At 38.8% G+C, this 17,667-nt stretch overlaps 1 protein-coding gene across 2 annotated transcripts in view; it reads left to right on the top strand.

Moving 5' to 3' along the window:
* The window catches only part of ROS1 (ROS proto-oncogene 1, receptor tyrosine kinase), a 68,723-nt gene that overhangs the window by 15,326 nt on the left and 35,730 nt on the right, over positions 1-17,667 (top strand). For both annotated transcript variants that reach the window (XM_038133005.1, XM_038133006.1), the window contains 15 exons: positions 480-577; positions 1,131-1,642; positions 2,231-2,443; positions 3,284-3,394; positions 3,896-4,077; positions 5,043-5,234; positions 9,719-9,819; positions 11,385-11,599; positions 12,009-12,166; positions 12,738-12,900; positions 13,663-13,925; positions 14,740-14,803; positions 15,377-15,579; positions 16,046-16,257; positions 16,670-16,956. In XM_038133005.1, the coding sequence (XP_037988933.1) occupies positions 480-577; positions 1,131-1,642; positions 2,231-2,443; positions 3,284-3,394; positions 3,896-4,077; positions 5,043-5,234; positions 9,719-9,819; positions 11,385-11,599; positions 12,009-12,166; positions 12,738-12,900; positions 13,663-13,925; positions 14,740-14,803; positions 15,377-15,579; positions 16,046-16,257; positions 16,670-16,956 (2,974 nt within the window). The remainder of the gene's footprint in view (positions 1-479; positions 578-1,130; positions 1,643-2,230; positions 2,444-3,283; positions 3,395-3,895; positions 4,078-5,042; positions 5,235-9,718; positions 9,820-11,384; positions 11,600-12,008; positions 12,167-12,737; positions 12,901-13,662; positions 13,926-14,739; positions 14,804-15,376; positions 15,580-16,045; positions 16,258-16,669; positions 16,957-17,667) is intronic.

The following is a 17,667-nucleotide window of genomic DNA, read 5'->3' as shown; positions in this document are numbered from 1 at the left end:
GAGGGATTTTTATTTTTTTAATCCTCTTGCCATGTTTGATTTTTGCTTACTGCACAGGGAACAGGGAGCAGAAAAAGCAGTAGTGATGAAAAGATACAAATGAGCTGTAGATGAGCAGACCGATGGCAGAGATGTCTGAGTTCCAAGGTATTGCTTCCAGGAGCAGAAAAGCACTTCCCTTCCCTGCCAGATCATTTTCAAAGTACAGCTTGCCTATACCCTCCAAACTGAGTATAGGCAGTTGGATAACCAATTTTCCCTCCAGCTTAGAGGTATGACTGACAGCTTCAGGGTAAGCTGTCATGGCTTTGTGTACAAGGGTTGTACTTGGCTGACTGAACACTCAGGAGCCCAGAAGGACCTAGGACTGTGAGAGGTGTTTCACTGTCTCCATCCCCTGAAGGCATCTCGGGTCAGCTTGCCTGCTCATTAGCAAACACCCTATGAATGCATCACCCATTTTTCTTCTCGTTGCCCAGATACATGTCTGCCACTTAGAGAACTGCACGGTGGCTGAAGACATCACTCCCCTTTACGTGACGTCCCCTAGGAAGGTTATAGCTGATCCCTATAATGGGTAAGTGAACTCCTTTGAGCACTTGCTGTCAAAGGTGCTATAAAGCTCCTCTCTAGTTTTCTCCATTTCATTAGTCATCTAGGCTCCTGTTTCAAGCACTTAAGTTAACAAAACAAAAGTGGAACTACAAACAAGCTACAAAAGTAGAACTACTAACAAGCTACAAAACAATTGGAACAAGAAAGATGCCATGCAGTATTGTTTCATTCATTTTCTTCTTTAGGGCATTAGCAGAAGAGATAAAGCTTTTCCAATACAGAAATTTGAGTTTCAGAAATTTTATGCTTTTATGAATATGAAGCTCTATGAATTTTAAATGTTCGTGCTTAGCATTTAAGGTATTATAGAAGAATATTCTCCAATAATCTGCTATGCAAATTCCCAGAAGGTAAAAACTGATGTGTCTACTTCCCCAGCATATATATACTAATAGTGCCAAAAGCATTTTTCTATTGTGCATAAAGACAGGCACATGTCTTCGCTGCTAAAATATTTGTGGCTCTGCAGACTTCTTGCACTGTAGTTATTTGAGTTTATTTTGCTCTATGGCCAGTTATATCTTCTGTCTCCTGGAGGATGGCATATACAGAGCAAACCTTCCACTCTTTCCTGGCACTGCCTCCTCAGCTTCACCAGTGGTGAGATCCAATGCTCTGAGAACCTTCACAATCAACTTCCAATCTAAGAGACTCATTTTCTTCAACACAACAGAACAGGCCTTTGTGTCAGGTTTTCTTGATGGTTCAGAGTTTCACACGCTGCGATCACACGTGCCATTTAATGACATGGAGAGCTTTGTTTATGAGGATAACACATTTACAGTCACAGATGGCTTGGCAGTTTTCCATGAGGAGGTCTCTCCAGTGGGAAGTTCCAGCTTCAATGAGTACATTGTGGACTGCTATTTGGTGTACCCAGAGTACTTTGGCATTGGCAACTTGGTTTTGTATGGGCCATCAACTCAGCCTTTTCCTTTACCAACTGCTCCTCATCTTGTCACGGCTCTATTTGGATTGGACCAAGCCGTGATCAGCTGGAGACCACCTGAACACACCATTGGAACTAGTAAGTTCAGCTGATTGTCTCTGAAGGCCCACTTCTTTTCTTTCTACAGAAGTAGCTTTCTGGCTTCCCTTTTCTTGATTTGGGCTTTAGTGACTTCAACAGCAGATCCTGATGGAAGTTATGGAATTACCTCTGCTTCAAAAATTCAGCCCATAACTTGCCAGTAAAAGAGCTAAATTGTCTAAATTAACACAAGTTTGTGTTGGCAACTCATATGCCCCCTGCAAGGATTTTAAGCAAAGCTTGATCTTAAGTATGTTATGGAGTAACTGTACACAGAAAATGCATGGCAGAGATGTGATGACTTTTGATCAGTGACTATGCTATGGTTTCTACCCTCTGTGCATGTATCTTTGAATACCAGAAAATCACCTGGCCAGGGAAAATTTTGTTCTAATTTCATTCTTCATGGGGGATTGAAGCATGGGGCCAAAAGGGAAGACTGTAAATGTTTAATGTATCCCTTTCCTAATTCCACTGATATTGGCATTTTTGAAAGGAGTCTCCAATATACATCTTTCTCAAAGGATGTGTGTCACCAGTTACAACCATTTACACTGTACTAACATGATTATTTGCTTCACACAGGTTTATCTGCTTGGCAGAACTGGACCTATGATGTGAAAGTGTCACCTCAGCACGCATTTGAGGAGGAATGGGTTGTCTCAAATATTAGTGACACAAGGCTTACAGTTAAGGGGCTGGCCAGCTTCACAGCACACGAGGTGTCAGTCAGAGCTGTGTCTCCTGCTGGTGCAGGGCCATGGTCAGAGTCATTTAGAGGTACAACTTTAGAAGAAGGTGAGAATTGCTTTGTCACACGGGAAAAATGAAGAACAAAGTGTGTATAAATCTTTCCACCTAGTGAGGCACACACTTTTGGCAAAGACTGCAAAATAAGGGGCGCAAAAAGGTTTTTCTTAAAAATATTAAAGAATACAAGTAAATTTGCTTTTATTTAAAGTAGTAAGATTTTCAAACTAGCCTAATGATATTATTTATGCATTAACATTGGTACTTATCTACATTTTTCTAATGCAAATACTCTGTCAAAATATTATTTGATATGGTAAAAGAGGTGTTATCCCTTTTCATTGCTCTGTAAAGAACTTTCTATAATGAAGTGGTTTGTGCAATGCCCGAGGGTTAATGACAATTCATGGAAAAGTGCAGCTCACCAAATGCTGAAAATCCTTGGTTTGGGCATAGATAATCAGGGGAAATGGATGTGTGCAAAATATCTGAGATTTCCATGTCTTTGGAATGTTTTTTGAAACCTCGTTCACCCAAATTAACCTGTGTCTGAGGGGAAAATTCTTCCAGTTTAAGGTGGTGGACTGGCTTAGGGGTGACTTTTACCTGGCTTTGGTAAGGACAGGTCCAAACCCACAGTGCTTTTTCAGCATCTAATAGGATTCCAAATTGCCTTATTGTTCTGGATCTGAAGCTGCCCTGAATGTCTGAATTTCTCAAATTATGATATTTTCATGCATTTCTTCTTTGTCCTTTATTCCTTAGGACAGGGACAGTTTTAAAGGTGCTTTTGTAACTTTCCAAGAACAGGAACCACTGCTACTGAAATACAAATATTAAGATAAATTGCTTGTTGGTGTGCACAACTGTAGTTTTCTTCCTTTGTAGCTGAAGAAGAACCATACATATTGGCTGTGGGGCCGGAGGGTCTCTGGAAGCAGCGATTGGATAGCTACAGGCAAGGAGAACTCCTCTATCCTCATATAAGAAATGTTTCAGGTACATACTAAACAAATTGCACGCTGCTGCTATGGGCTTTTTGGCATCTGTTAGCTCTCCATAAATTTCACCAACAGCACTGAAAGACAAGTTCTGTAGACTTGATTGTTGTGCAGTGCAGTACAGCAGCTTCACTGAGCCAACACTTTGGGTTCATCCCCTTTCTTCTATTTCATGAGTCAAATTAATCCTTAATGAAACCCTTCTAACACCACCACAGTTACAGCAGAGCTAAAATCAACCCTCTGAATTAAATACGTCTGTCTCTAGCATCCCAATATATGTCATACATGTATAATAATCAGGGCTATATATGTACAATACATGTACATTATTTCCTCTAACAAAGCATCTACCTGCACATTAGCTGAGCCTAACTCTGCATTTGTATTGATTTTTAAAAAGCTGAAGTGCCTGACTGCTTTTTATTCTCCAAAACAATGGAGTTTTTAAAATTTACCTGTTTGTGTAATGCTTCATATCTCTCTTTTTTTCTTCAAGACCTCGACTGGTATAATAACACTCTTTATTGGATTAATTCCATGGGGGAAGTTCAGACCTGGACATTGAACAAAAGAAAGGGTACCAATGAGAACACTTATGTATCTGACGTCAGAAATGCAAGGATGTTGGCCTTTGATTGGTTGGGTCAATGCTTGTATTGGGCTGGCAAAGCAAATACGGTAGGCATAGCTGCATTTCTTAAAAGAAAAAAATCCCTTAAGTCAACATTAATGACTGTAAGGCAGTACATGGGGAAATAATCCCTGCTTCTTGCAACCTGAGATACATTTGGAAATTTGCTATTATAGTGTAGAACAAGGAGGTCTTTCTTTACTTAAGTGATTTTCCACAGTTATACAAAAGTTTGGGGTAAAATATTCACTAACATTCACTAATGCAGGATACTGAATTCACCAGGTGCAAAACAGGCAAATCAAACATGTTATCAACAGTTTTGTTGGATTCAACATTGTGAAAATAAATGAAGATAGTGAAAATGGAGGCTGCCCTGTTGATCTCAGCCAAGAAGTAGATGGACTTAATTTTAATCAAATTTGGCACTATTTGTTTACACAGAGATTTTCAAGATTGACCTCTACTCTGTGATATTTTGCAGATCATTGCAGTTAAAAAATAATTACAATTGCACTTTGTACACTCTCATATCAGGAACACTGACATGTGAATTATTTAAAAGGTATCTGACTTCAAAATTGTAGTGCTAATTTATGCAGTGCTGTCAAATTATGCCTTTCATTTCTTGTAAGTGCAAAGTCAGAAGCTGTTTTAAAAACTGGAGCTAGGAGGCCAGATTTCACACTGCCTTGCACCCTCATTTACACTTGTGAATAGTGAATATGAAGTGGGTGAGAAGTTCTGTCAGACAGAAGGCTGCCAAAGCTGGGAAAGCGAAGGGAAAAAGCTATTTCAGCTTTTTTCTTTTGTTACTTTCTGGCAAAAATGAACTAATAATTTTGCATTATTCTTCATCCTTTTACTTTGAATGCAAAAAGGTTTAGGCTTCAAAAGCTGAAGGCTTGCACAGTCTTTTGATAAACAGCTGTGGAAAAGTCACTAATGTACACTCAGCTGATCATAGCTGATGATTTAGATGTGATGCTGAAGTCAATTCTTTTGTCCCTAGATCTACAGAAAATCACTGTGGGGAGGCCATATAGATGTTGTGGCTCATGTTGTGTTCCCAGTGAGGGATCTAGTTGTGGATTCAGTAAATGGCTATTTGTACTGGGCCACGATGTATTCAGTGGAGAGCTCAAGATTGAATGGAGAGGAGTACCTCATGTTACAGGAGCAGCTACAGTTTTCTGGTAAACAGGTGACTGATTTTTTACTTTTCTTTCTTTTTGTGAGAGATGGGGTGGAGAGGTGGTGTGTGTTTTAGTATTTAGATCTCTTGAATATAGTCAGTGTCCATAGCTGTCAAAATTGTGGTTGCAACGCTGCTCCTTCCCACAAGTGGAAAGTTCTTTTTTCCCAAATGATTTAACTCTAATGGTCACTTCTGTCTTTCACATCAAAATATGGATCCAGAGCTTCATAGCATCCTGCCTCTTTTGTGATGATCCCCAGCTTACAGGACCTGACAGGGCCAGTTCTGAGGCTTGGCACTTGCCAGGGATACCAGGGTTGCATTTGAGGTTGCAGAGGACTGTTACAGAAACAGGTTTTACCCATGGTGATGAGATGGGGGGAATGGCATCTGCCCCTGCTGCAGCCTGGCACTGCTTGCTGCTGCTACTGCCACAGTGCAGGTGAGGGTGCCACATCTGCCACTGACGGTCTCCATCTTGCCTGATCCTGTCCCTTATGTGGTGGCAGGAGCAGCAAGTTCTACACCCTGAGGATTGTCAAGGCTCTCCTTTCCCAGCCCACCCCTTCCTTTCCCCATCCTGTCTTTATCCCTTGCCCAAGTCAGACTCAGGCCTCATCCCGGCTTGGCCGCTGTTGCTTTGCCCCAGGCTCACGAGGAGCTCCAGAGGGCTGTGAAGAGGCTGGTGCTGACCAGAGCAGCTCCTCAGAGAGAAGGGGGCTTCTTGCAAGAGTGGTAAAGACACTGGGCAACATAGAGGGGGAAAAAGTAATGGGGGATTGTTGTTTTAGCTGTATTAGGGTAGAGAATGGGTCCCATGCAGAAGTAGAAAGAATAGGGAAAATAGAGATGCTATTTCCACCAATAGCTCACCAAAGATCCTGTAGTATGTGGAAGCTCACTAGCTCCCTTTTCCTACCTGGAGACATGTTGTTATGCTCTGAGGCCTGCACAGACAACCTCCATACCTCTGCTGACCTCTCTGCTGCCTTTCTTCTACATTCACCCCCCTCTGATGTCCTATCAAGTGTCTTAAAAACCTGGTTCACTGCTGGCTCCTCATAGGTCATTGTGAATTTCTCCAAATCCATCCTGCCTCTGCTACCACGTGAGATTTGACCTCATTCTTGGTAGGTGGAATTTGGTGTTGCCTACACAATAGAAGAACTCTGAGACTGAGTAGTCTCCTCATCAAAATATATGTCAGGGTCTTAGAATATTCCTTCCTCCCTCCCTCCCTTCCTTCCTTTAAAACACAGCCTTTGCTTTTATTCCACCTGTCATACAAATTGTACTCCCATTTAACCTGAAGCCAGGTTGTCCATTAAAGACCTTTTCCAGTTTTAGAGATCTATATCTCTTAGTTAGCTTTGTAGCATTCCCCAGAACATTTAACTTTCCTTTCCCCAAAGAAATGAATTTGGTGTTTCTTTGACTAAAAAAAAAAAAACCCAGCATAGTTTAGTCCATGAGAGAGAATTAATATTCTGAAAGGCCCACTAATCTCACAGGTGTTTTACTTTCATGAGGGCTTGGGAAGAAGGAAGGCAGGTTCTGGTGTGCCACCTGCTATACTTGTAGTTCTGCATACAGAGGAACTGTAAAACTTTAGTACATGAGAGAAAGGTCTGTGCTGCAAAGGACCAATCTATCTTCCAGTACTAGCCTCCCTACCTCTCTATGGAAGCTGGCTGGTGTGGACTGTCTCCATGGAAAGATATATGTTTTCCAAGCTCAGTGGCACACTTGGACTTGGCCATATCTTCTGGATGATCTGTGGCAAAGGCCTGACATGTTCCAGTTTATTCTAAGTGGCAAGCCTCAACTTCCTTGCCCTTCTCTTTTGATTCTCTACTTGCTTCTCTGGATCGCCTCATGCTAACCTCAAATTTCTTGTTCTTGCTTTCAAGAACCTTGGCAGCGGTAGGACTGCTTGTCTGGTCCTGTCATTTTTTTTTCTGCACCTTTCCCTATGTCAGTGATACCAGCCTTCAACCATTCACTTATTCACACCTCCTACAAACAAATATCTCCTCTCCTGCTTCTCTGCTGCCCTAATCTATGCACTGACTTCTGAACTCAGCCTCCTGCTGTGATGCACACAGGCAAAAAGCCAAGCACAAATGTCTAGATGGAGAAGTGACCAGTTGTAGCTGACAGGTGTTTCTTTATTAAAGTAAAACTCTGAATAAAACTGTCAGAAAAAAAAGGACAGCACAACAGTCTGTGATGGTGGAATTGTTGAGCTGGTTGTTACTGTCTCAATATCAAGAGGCAAATATATGTTTGCACGGGTACTAATATGTATCTTCCTTGCACAGTGAAGTCCTTTACCTGAAAAGAGCATGTCTTACCTCAGTGTTAAAGCACAGATGTAATAGTTAATTGCTGTTATCCAACAGTTAAAGTATGTTCTCCATGTAAGTGGTTCTTACTGGTATTCACCATCTGTTTTTCTAATAAAGAATTGCTGTTCAGCTGGATCTTCACCAGTTTATAGCTGAACTTCCTTTTAGCTTGAAATCTGAATGCTAGGAATAGGACTAGAAGAGCCTACTGTTAAAATGGCAGGTTTCCTAAACAAATACAAAGGCAGAGCTTTAAAAGTCTAATTTCTTTGGCAGGAACTAAATCCTTCTATGGCAATTATTTTATTTTCTGATCAGTTGTTTAGCTCAGCTGGTGTGGATTGACGGAGCTTGATTGATTTTAGCAGAGCTCCTCTGATTTATTCCAACTTAGGATCTGGCATAGAATTTCCAAAGCTCTTAGTGAGTTGTTTACCCTGCACAATATGACTAGAACAAAAGTAATTTTATAGGGGAGCGGCGAAGTGCATTATATGGAAGTGGGGCCAGGACTCTTTAGGTGTGATTTCAATATTTTAAGTCAAAGGGTATTTCAAATAGCTAAGTTTATCCTGCATCTCGTGATGTTCAGTTACATTGCACCATCACAAATACATGTTGTGCCCAGAAACTAGTACCTCTCATGAGCTGGGAAGTGCTTGCCTGTTTTTGAAGCATAACAGAAGGGAGGTGTTAAACTGCTGTCTAACTCCTGAAAATGAATAGTACAAATATTTATTTGCCTTTTAATAATGGTGATACAGGGGTCAGGACAAAGAAGATGGACATATCCATAGGAAAATGTAATAGCTGCAGGAAAAAAAATGGGGCAAGGAAGAAGGACCCAAATGTTCAAAAAAGCAACATAAATTCAGGAAGATGTCATTTAGTGTGGAGCATGGGAGGGAGAATAGGTAAATGGGATAAAATATAGCACGGCTGACTAAATATACACTTGGGCACATACACGCTGTGAGATATTTTTAACAGGACAACCTACAGGAGCAATCATTCAAACCTTGATTTTCTGACATACAATGTCAACAGAAATATGTCAAGAATGTGATTACATAAGGAGCAACAGACAACTTAGTGATATAGCATTTGCTTTCCTGTCATCATCTTCTGCAGTTTATTAATGAAGAGTTAGGAGAAAAAAAGGCTGTTCCACTTACATACATAATGGAAATTTAAGCTAATAAGAGAATAGTTATGACTGGTGTTTGCATGAGTAGTTTGAGAGCTGCTGGAAAACATGTTCAGAGAGGCCCCAAACAACTTGTTAGCAGTGCTAATGATATAAAATAGACTAAACTTGATAACATTTAGCAGACTAACTTATGGAAGCAAATTCTATTTAATTCACAGAACAGATTATTAAATATCTGATTTTTATTACTGTTGCATATGGTATTGAATCTGTTGTTTACTGCAGAAACAAGAAAACTCTATTCTGAATATTAGAACCTACTAAAAAGAAGCAACAAATCTTTCACCTCCCTTAAAGGAAGATGAAACATTAAAGTAATGAACTGGAAGATTGCTCAATTTCCTCCCTCACTTTATTTAATAATAAATTATTTACAAAAAATTAAATATTCAAATGTCCTGCTCAATCAAATAAATGAATTAAAATTTTGCGTCTATTTTCCGTAAGTAATGCAATATTTTAACTGTTTATGTATAAAATCAAAGCTGGAAAACAAAGACAAAAGACCTGAAATGCTTTTTTCGAAAGGTGATTCTGACTTTCAGACTGGATATCACCCACCTGTTTCAGACAAAGAATGTTAAAATACCAGAGATATTTTGGAGATTTTGATAGGTAGTTCCACTAAGCACTTGATACGCTATTGCCATCATATCTGAGGTACTCAGATACTCCAGGGATGAACACTGTGACAGGTGTTAAAAAAATGTTATCTAGAAAATCATCAGCTGCTATATATAGGTGTCCACTAGGGACCTGATTATTTTCTAGTGCTATTTCTTTTTGTGTTAGAATAAACATTCATGGTAGTAATGCTATTTTTGCCAATTAAGAGGGACTCATGGTGTTGTCTAGACAACTGTTATGCCTAAGGGTGCTTATCTCAGAAGTGAAGATGTGTTCAAATTGCTATTTGGACTGTTTTTTCTTAGGTGGTTGGTGTAACTTTGGATCTCACCTCTGGTTTTCTTTACTGGCTTGTGCGAGATAGTCTATGTCTAAACCTATACAGAGCGTCTCTCTGCAAAGAAGGGTAAGTGAACATATAGCAGAGATAAGAAAGTCTGTGTTCTCTAGTTTTTGTCATACTCTTTAAGAATAAAATGTCATCCAGTGCTGGGCACTATTTACTATTTTAACAATAAACAAAAAGAAGAGCTAATGATCACGGCTAGCTGATGGCAAGCTACATGTTGTGGTGGTTGGTAACACAGTTTTACAGTGAGAGAAACAAGGTATGGAGCCTCAGCTGAACTGAGGTCATGCTCATCAATTTTTAGACTTAGCTGAAGGAAATAATTGCTGCTTATTGTCTGTTTTATCTTGGCATTTACAACACTTGACAGTTTCCAAGTGCCTGGAGCTCTGTAGCTGGCTCATCTTTCATGCATCTCAGGACTTGAACTGACACCACTTTCTCACCTGAGCAAACAGTACTCAGCTGGCTTTTCTCTTGATCATCCTGAACGTGAAATGGCTGCATAACTCCAGAAAGACAAAGTTCAATAAGACAAAACATAACAATGTTAGCTTGATTATGTACTAAAGCCTTGAGAAAAATGGTGGTTTGTTCTCTAAGTGCAAGGTGTATAATGCATAGTAGTTTGTGAAACTATGTTTTTGCTCCCTTCCATGTGGAGAATGTGATTATATTAATTTTTTTTTTCAAGCATCAGATTAAACTGCTTAAACTTAATTGAGCAGCATCTGTATTTATATGTGCCCATAATGTTGCAGGCTGGCTTTGTGTGGAATCAGATGAATTTTCTGACTGACTTTAGACTTGCTATGATTGGTAGTAAACACTTAAAGAATCAAAATATGTTGATTAGTTTTAGCTGGAACATACAGCTCCATTATGAACCAATTGGCAGCCATAAATCATTGTCCCTGGCATGCCAGAATACAGAGATTAGAAATGATCCATCCTAATGGACATGGATTGTGTGTCAAAGCTTTTCCAAATTTGTTTTGGATGGCATGTGTCTAAGCTCAAAAACATTTCTGAGATGGCAAAATGACACCTCTTACAGCATATTTAATCTCTTACTAAGATAAATTGGGATCTAAAAAGGCCTGTAAATTTTGACATACCACATGCAAGGCAGATGAAATCACCAGTGATCCCAGTGAAGAAAAATGTTAATAGGTCTTAGTAAATAATGGAAGAAAACTAGCAGGGTCAAATAAATCTGGGTTCCTGATCTAGTGAAGTAGAATGAATCTCATGCTCTGAGGTAGACTTCACTATTTCAGTGGAATTGCTGAGAGAAGGTGGGCTGATTTTTCAAAATATTCATTTTTCTGCATCTGTGCAGCAGAATTTTAAACAATTTTATTATTGTTTTCCAATGAAATAAAGGGAATAAAGGTCTTTTTGTTCTTTCTGCAATATCTCATAGTCTGAAAAGTGTTCCCCTTCAAAGAGCTTAAAGAAAAATTTTTGATTTGACTTCCTGCCTCCTACATTTTAGATTTTGAATTATAAGTATTAAGAACTTGAATTATAAGAAACTTAACAATATGTCAAACATTGCATAAATCTGTTCCCTCTACATGTGGTTTATCAGTTTGCTAATTTCATGTATGTTTCCACAGTTGTAGCAATGCCATCATCACAGAATTTGCAGCATGGAGTGCTTCAGAAATATCTCAGGGTGCACTGGAATACTACAGTGGTCGTCTGTTCTGGATTAATAGGCTTCACTTCATTACAGTCCAGGAAGTCAATCAGAGCCTTAGCATTCCCTTCTCTCAACCAGCAGAGTTTACAGCCTTTACCCTTGTTCAGGCATCACTTAAACCTTTGCCAGGTACGTTATCTTCTTTATCTAAACTCCTCAATAAAGATATTCACTGTCAGCCTGAATTCTTCATTCTTGAAATTCTTTAGTCATTTGACAAAAGATAAGGACAAGAGCAACTTATTAATAAATATATTAATAAACATATCAGGATACACCTGATATATATATATATATATATATATATATATATATATATATATATATAAAATACCACCTGATAAATATATCAGGATAATATGTAATTATAAAAGCTGATGGTATACGTATGGAAAAAAAGAATATGTGGTTTTGCTATTTATTGCTTGTATTTAATGTTGCCATACAGGACTTACTTTCACATTCTAAGTCACGTTTGAATAGTCTACCTTTTCCTCACATTCCTTAGATTGTTATTACTTCTTCTGTTTATGGACAGGAAATTTTTCTTCTATGCCAAAAGCGATTCCAGATTCAGTGCCAGAGTCTTCTTTCAGAATTAAAGGAAATTCCACAAGTTTCCACATCAGTTGGAGTCCCTCCACAAAAGTGGAATGGGGAACTGTCTTTTACTGCGTGGGATCAAAAGCTCTACAAGTGAGGATATTGATGTAATCCCTCTGTATTATCTACATGTATTGCTGCATCTACTTGCTGATACATCTATTTTTTTAAAAAATGGAGTTTGTTTCTTCTCTGGCATTTAAAAATTGGTCAAGAACTAAACTAAATTGCAAACACAGTGCAAGTTGTCCAGTTTCTCCACCGCTACACCCAGAAGTGGCTCTGAGCTAGTGGCTGGGATGTGAATAGCCAGGCAAGGAGATCACAGTGATCAAAAATTCATGAGAAAGCCTCTCAGTTACTCAGAGAAAGAAATGTCCCCTGAGATGACAGTGGGACAGGCTTTGCCTGAATGTGAAATGTAGCTTTCATCCCCCCTTTAGTGCATTTGGCAGGCTTTACTTTAAATTCAAAGGGCAGATTGCTGGCACATCGCTACCCATCACTACAGTGCCACAGGAGCTAGTGAAACAGCGACCACTCACAGGAAGAGAAGCTGTGTTTTGATTTAGTTGACCAATTTGGTGAGGGGATTTTAGAAAACTGAAGGCCTTTTGCGCAGGGGAAAAGTCTTGCTTTTTGTTCTGTTTCATTTCATTTGCAGCCTCTGGAGAGTGAAGGATGCCTTCACCCCCATAATCTGACAGTGCCGTCCTACCGCGTGGATTGGCTGGAACCATTTGCACTCTTTGATTTTACTGTCACTCCATACACATACTGGGGCAAGGCACCAATGACATCTGTATCCCTTCGGGCCCCTGAAGGAGGTACTAAAATTTTATATCCTGTTCCTCACGTGTAATGGGTACTGGGAGCAGCTCAATGTCAGCAAGTGAAACCCTGGTGAAGGATGAGCAGCTTCAGAGCTAGTTAGCTGCAGGCAGAGTTGCAAGGACATGTTTCTGAGTATCTTTGGCAATCATCTATTGCATACATAAATGCAGACAATTGAGGTAGTTGAATTCAGAACAGAAAATGCAGGACAATATATCCAGCATGTGCGTGTGACTACGAGCAAGAAAGAGAAACTGAATTCATTACAATGACCACGAAAGGCTGCATGCAATATCTAAACCACTTAGTATAGTTTAAAAAAATTATGCACATTTTACTCTTGCTTCAGTGTTTATTTTTGCTCTTATGCATGTCAAAATTAAGTTAGCTAAAATACAGTGTTGAGTGACTGAAGCACTGAGAAAGCTTATGAGATGCAGTAGATTTTGAAGTGAATAGGAGAGGGAATAGAATATGCTCTGTGTTGTGAAAATTTTTACAGCCCCATAGTTACATACAGTATTTGGCTAAATAGATATGTCCCAATCTCAGTGCAGGAGTTCATTTTTTGCCTGTTTATACAGCTCTTTCTTTTGGCTAGGCAAGCTAAAATCAGATAGTTTCACATCAATGAAAAACAGAAAGGAATAACCATTAAGTTTTAGATAATCTTCTGTAGAGTTACTTATGAGGTAGGGTTTGTGTTTTAACAGGAGTATTTTGTTCTGTGTATTTTATCTTTATTTTTTGTACAGTTCCTTCAGCCCCTAGGAACCCTAGAATATATGTGTTACAAAATAACCTGCACAGAAGCGATGGAAAAGTGATTGTGGAGTTCAGGTGGGACAGACCTGAAAGGGATAATGGAATATTAATGCAGTTCAGGGTTTACTATCAGCTAGTGAATCAGAACAGCACTGCTGGCACTTTCATGGAGTGGATTGAAAGCAATGTTAAACCCACCCAGATGCAGTTTTCTCTCAAGGATGTGCTTCCCAGCCTCACAGTAAGATTTCAGGTATGAAAAATTTCTAGGCTTGTCTCGTGCTAGATGGTAGATGTTATCTGTGCAGTCTGATGTGTTTGCCTGGGAGATGTTTTTTTGGCTTGGGGCAAGAGCTTGTGGTTTCTGCTTGTAGAACTGCTGATTTGCTGACTCACCCATGGATACCTGGCTTAACCTCTCTTTGTATCATGTTGTTCACTAAATGGTGGAGCCCAAAAGAAATATTCTAGAGGTTTTCCCAAGCCATTGCTAGAAACTGCAAGTTGAACACAGATTCAACTGACCTGGTGGAGAGTGACAGGCCTTTTGAGCAGAGCTACAGTTTGAGAAAGTCAAGGACTCATGTGACTTCCATGAAAAGAGACTTTCAGTTCAAAACTTGTCAAGAATTCATATTTTCGTTGGGACAAGAGTTTTGGAACAGAAAGAATGTGTGCTTGAAAGACAAGTTAAAAGCAAGAGAGCATGTACTAGACCAGATACTAATAAGAGAGAACACCATGTTGGTTGCAAGGTCAACAAGTAGCAGAAATTGTTTCTGGCTGGGAAACTAAACAAAAAGACTGTCTGCAGTGCTTTGAGCTCTAACTATTAGATGCAGCATGGATCTTTGATCTCTGGGCCACTGGTTAAAGTTCTCTTCATAGCCACAGTCCCGACTTGAATATTGCCTTTGAACTGACCAGCCTAGCCTTGCATCAAACAGAGCACGCACTTATGTTCCTAGATGAGCAGACAGGGGTTTTGTCTCTATTGACTCCACAGGCTCTCAAATGCTGTCATTTATGCTGTTAGTTAACATAAGTATCAATCTCCTGTCCCACAGGTGCAGGCCTTCACCTCTGTAGGTCCAGGACCTTTGTCTGATATTGCAGAGAAGAATTCATCAGGTACGGATGATTTAGTTGCCACCTCATGGTTTGTGTGTAATAGCTGGTGAAATGACAGTACAAGAATTTGGCAATCTGATCAATAGCGTCCAACATGTTATGTAACATACAGCAGGCACAACAGAGGAAATGGTTGCATCCTCTGATACGAAAGATTAACATATTCCTTATTATTTGACTAAATTTTGGGAATTTCAAGCCTTTCCTCAAAACTATGCTAAATTAGCTTTTCTGTACAAGTCCAGGTTTGCATGGAACAGTAGTTTTTCACCTGTATACTGCTAGAGATCATAACATATTTCTAGTTTGGCTGTTAAAGATAATTAAATGAGCAAATCTGTTTTACTGTGCTCAAATTTGTTAGGTAAGCATTCACAATGCCACTGTAAATATCTCAGTAGTTTGAATGTGATGACAAGAGGGCATCTCATTGTTTTGTTTATTTACTGTTGCAAATACAGTAAGTTCAGACCCATAATTTATTTGTATCTTGTACTTGCTTTCCTTATGAACGACTGTGTTTATCTAGGATGGGATTTTTTTGTTAATTGTGCTGCGCCCTTTTCCTTCCAGATCTTTTTCCTATCCCAACTCTAATAACTATTTCTGCCAGCAAGTTGTTTCTTAGCGACATAGACAGTGGTCATACCATCTGGGAACTTTCAGCAAAGACTAATGTAAAGGACATCTGTTATACTGCTAATGATGACAAAGCATACCACATCACTGAAGATTCTCTTTTTATTCTCAATATACAGAATGCTTCAATGTTTCAGGTACTCCTTTGGTCACTCCCTTGCTCGAGAGAATCTAGGAAAATTATCATTACGTGACCTTATTGCCATTATTTTATGGCCAACTGTGTTTTTTAAAAAGTAAAGATGACCAGAGTATGCCATTGTTAAAGTTGTCCTATTAATCATAAATGGTTTACTGACATATACTTTGTTGATATTTTTATTAGATGTTCAATTAAAAATTCATACTAGTAAATACAAGAAACTTGTATTTTGTATCACATTTAATTTAATTTTACTTTATTTACATCATTCTATTTCAAGAATGTGGAAGCAACAATTTATATTTGTGAAACAATAATTTTGATTTGTCTAAAAATATTGCCAATCTTTGTATTTTGACTTCCACTTCCCAAGTAGACTTTTTCTTTCAGAAATAAATTGGTTTTCATAATGTCTTAACATGAGGTAGGACAATTCTGTCCTTTTAAATTTTTTTCTCAAGTTTTTCAGAGATGTGCATCTTCACAATGTCACAGCCATTACAGTTGACTGGATTGCAAGACATCTCTTTGTTGCCCTGAAAACACCACAGAATGAAACTCAAATATTTTTTATTGATCTTGAGCTCAAGAAAAAATCTCTAAAAGCCTTGAACAAGCAGCTCAGCAAAAGCAATTCAATTGTATCCTCTCTATTGTCATATCCTTTCTTAAGGTAAGGCACATACTACTAATAACTTTTTAAAAACAAATTTTAGACATGATATTCATTACAACTTGAACTGTTAAGGACTAAAAAAGGACTTTTTTTAGTGGATGAGTTTTGGCATTATGGAAATCACAGAAATTTTTGAATGTAGTGCCACTTTAGTACTGCTAGTTGAGCTTGGACATACCTAATTTCAAAAAGATATTTTTGTTTGAGAATAAATTTTAAATTATGGTTAAATACTCATAAGTACTTCTATATGTGTAATGTAAATGAAAGTCAGCACAGATAACAGTTTTTTTTTTTTTTACATTTAACATTTTATCCAGAATATCCAGTTATTGTGTCAGACTAGGATTGCATTTAGATTGGTCAGGTTGGAGTTTTCCTACTGAAAGCAGTGCATTTTCTTTGATAGCCGCTTGTACTGGCTGGAAGAGCTTGATAATGGCAGCCGTGTGTTTTATTATGATATTCTGAACAACACCGTGCACCACATCTTGGGACACAGAATGGTAGAAAAACAGATGAGGAACTACTGCACCTGTAATGTCACAGAAGCAGAGCTGGGAAGACCTTTGAGTATAGATCTGTCTGACTCCAAAAATCCCCAGCTGCTTTTCACCAGAGGAAGAGGCGAAATATGGGCCTCAGATGTGGATGGTTGTCACTGCTGGAGAACTATCAAAATACCAAATATTCAAGGTCTGAGTGTCTTTTATTTTTCTAGGTAGTTTGTGATTCTTGCTGTCTCTTACTTCGAGCAACATTCATTTCAGAAAATAGCATTCATGAAGCACTTTGTTTATAGAACTGACTCATCTATAGTCAAATGTTTGTGTTCTGTGTTTCCAGTTGTATACCCTGCTCATACAAACTAGAAGAGCAGTGTGAAGATGTTTACTGATGCAAGTATGTATTCTAGTAAGATATAAAAGAAATGCTATGGCCTCAAGTGCTACTTGTCAATAGATTGCACTTAGAATATTAACACATTATTTTGCTAGGGTTTTGTATTAGCTACACTTTTTGCAGTTTATCTCAATAAAAAGATACCATAACAACTTATGCCTGAAAATGGCGTTGCAGACTTCATCATGTGGGGAAGGTACTTCACGCAGGTAGATAATTTGTTTTGTATGACAAACTACCCATGTTTCTCTTCTTGTGATAATAACACTTTCTCTTGGTTGCTCAGTTTTCAGCTCAGTTCTGGAGGCAGGCTGGTAAAGCTGCTCTGTTACCAGACGAGCTGTATTAGTTGTTCCTGAGAGATGGCCGATCAAGGTGGTTTTCATCTTGGAAAAAAGAGCAAAGTTTCTTTAGACAGCTCTTGCTTTCGTGTTTAGTTTTTGTGTTTGTTAATTGAATAGCAGTTCTCATAATTATGGGTAATTAAACACCTTCAAATCTACA

Source organism: Motacilla alba, chromosome 3 (genome assembly GCF_015832195.1).
Source record: "Motacilla alba alba isolate MOTALB_02 chromosome 3, Motacilla_alba_V1.0_pri, whole genome shotgun sequence".
NCBI lineage: Eukaryota > Metazoa > Chordata > Aves > Passeriformes > Motacillidae > Motacilla > Motacilla alba.
This window is presented reverse-complemented; position numbering and strand designations above follow the sequence as displayed.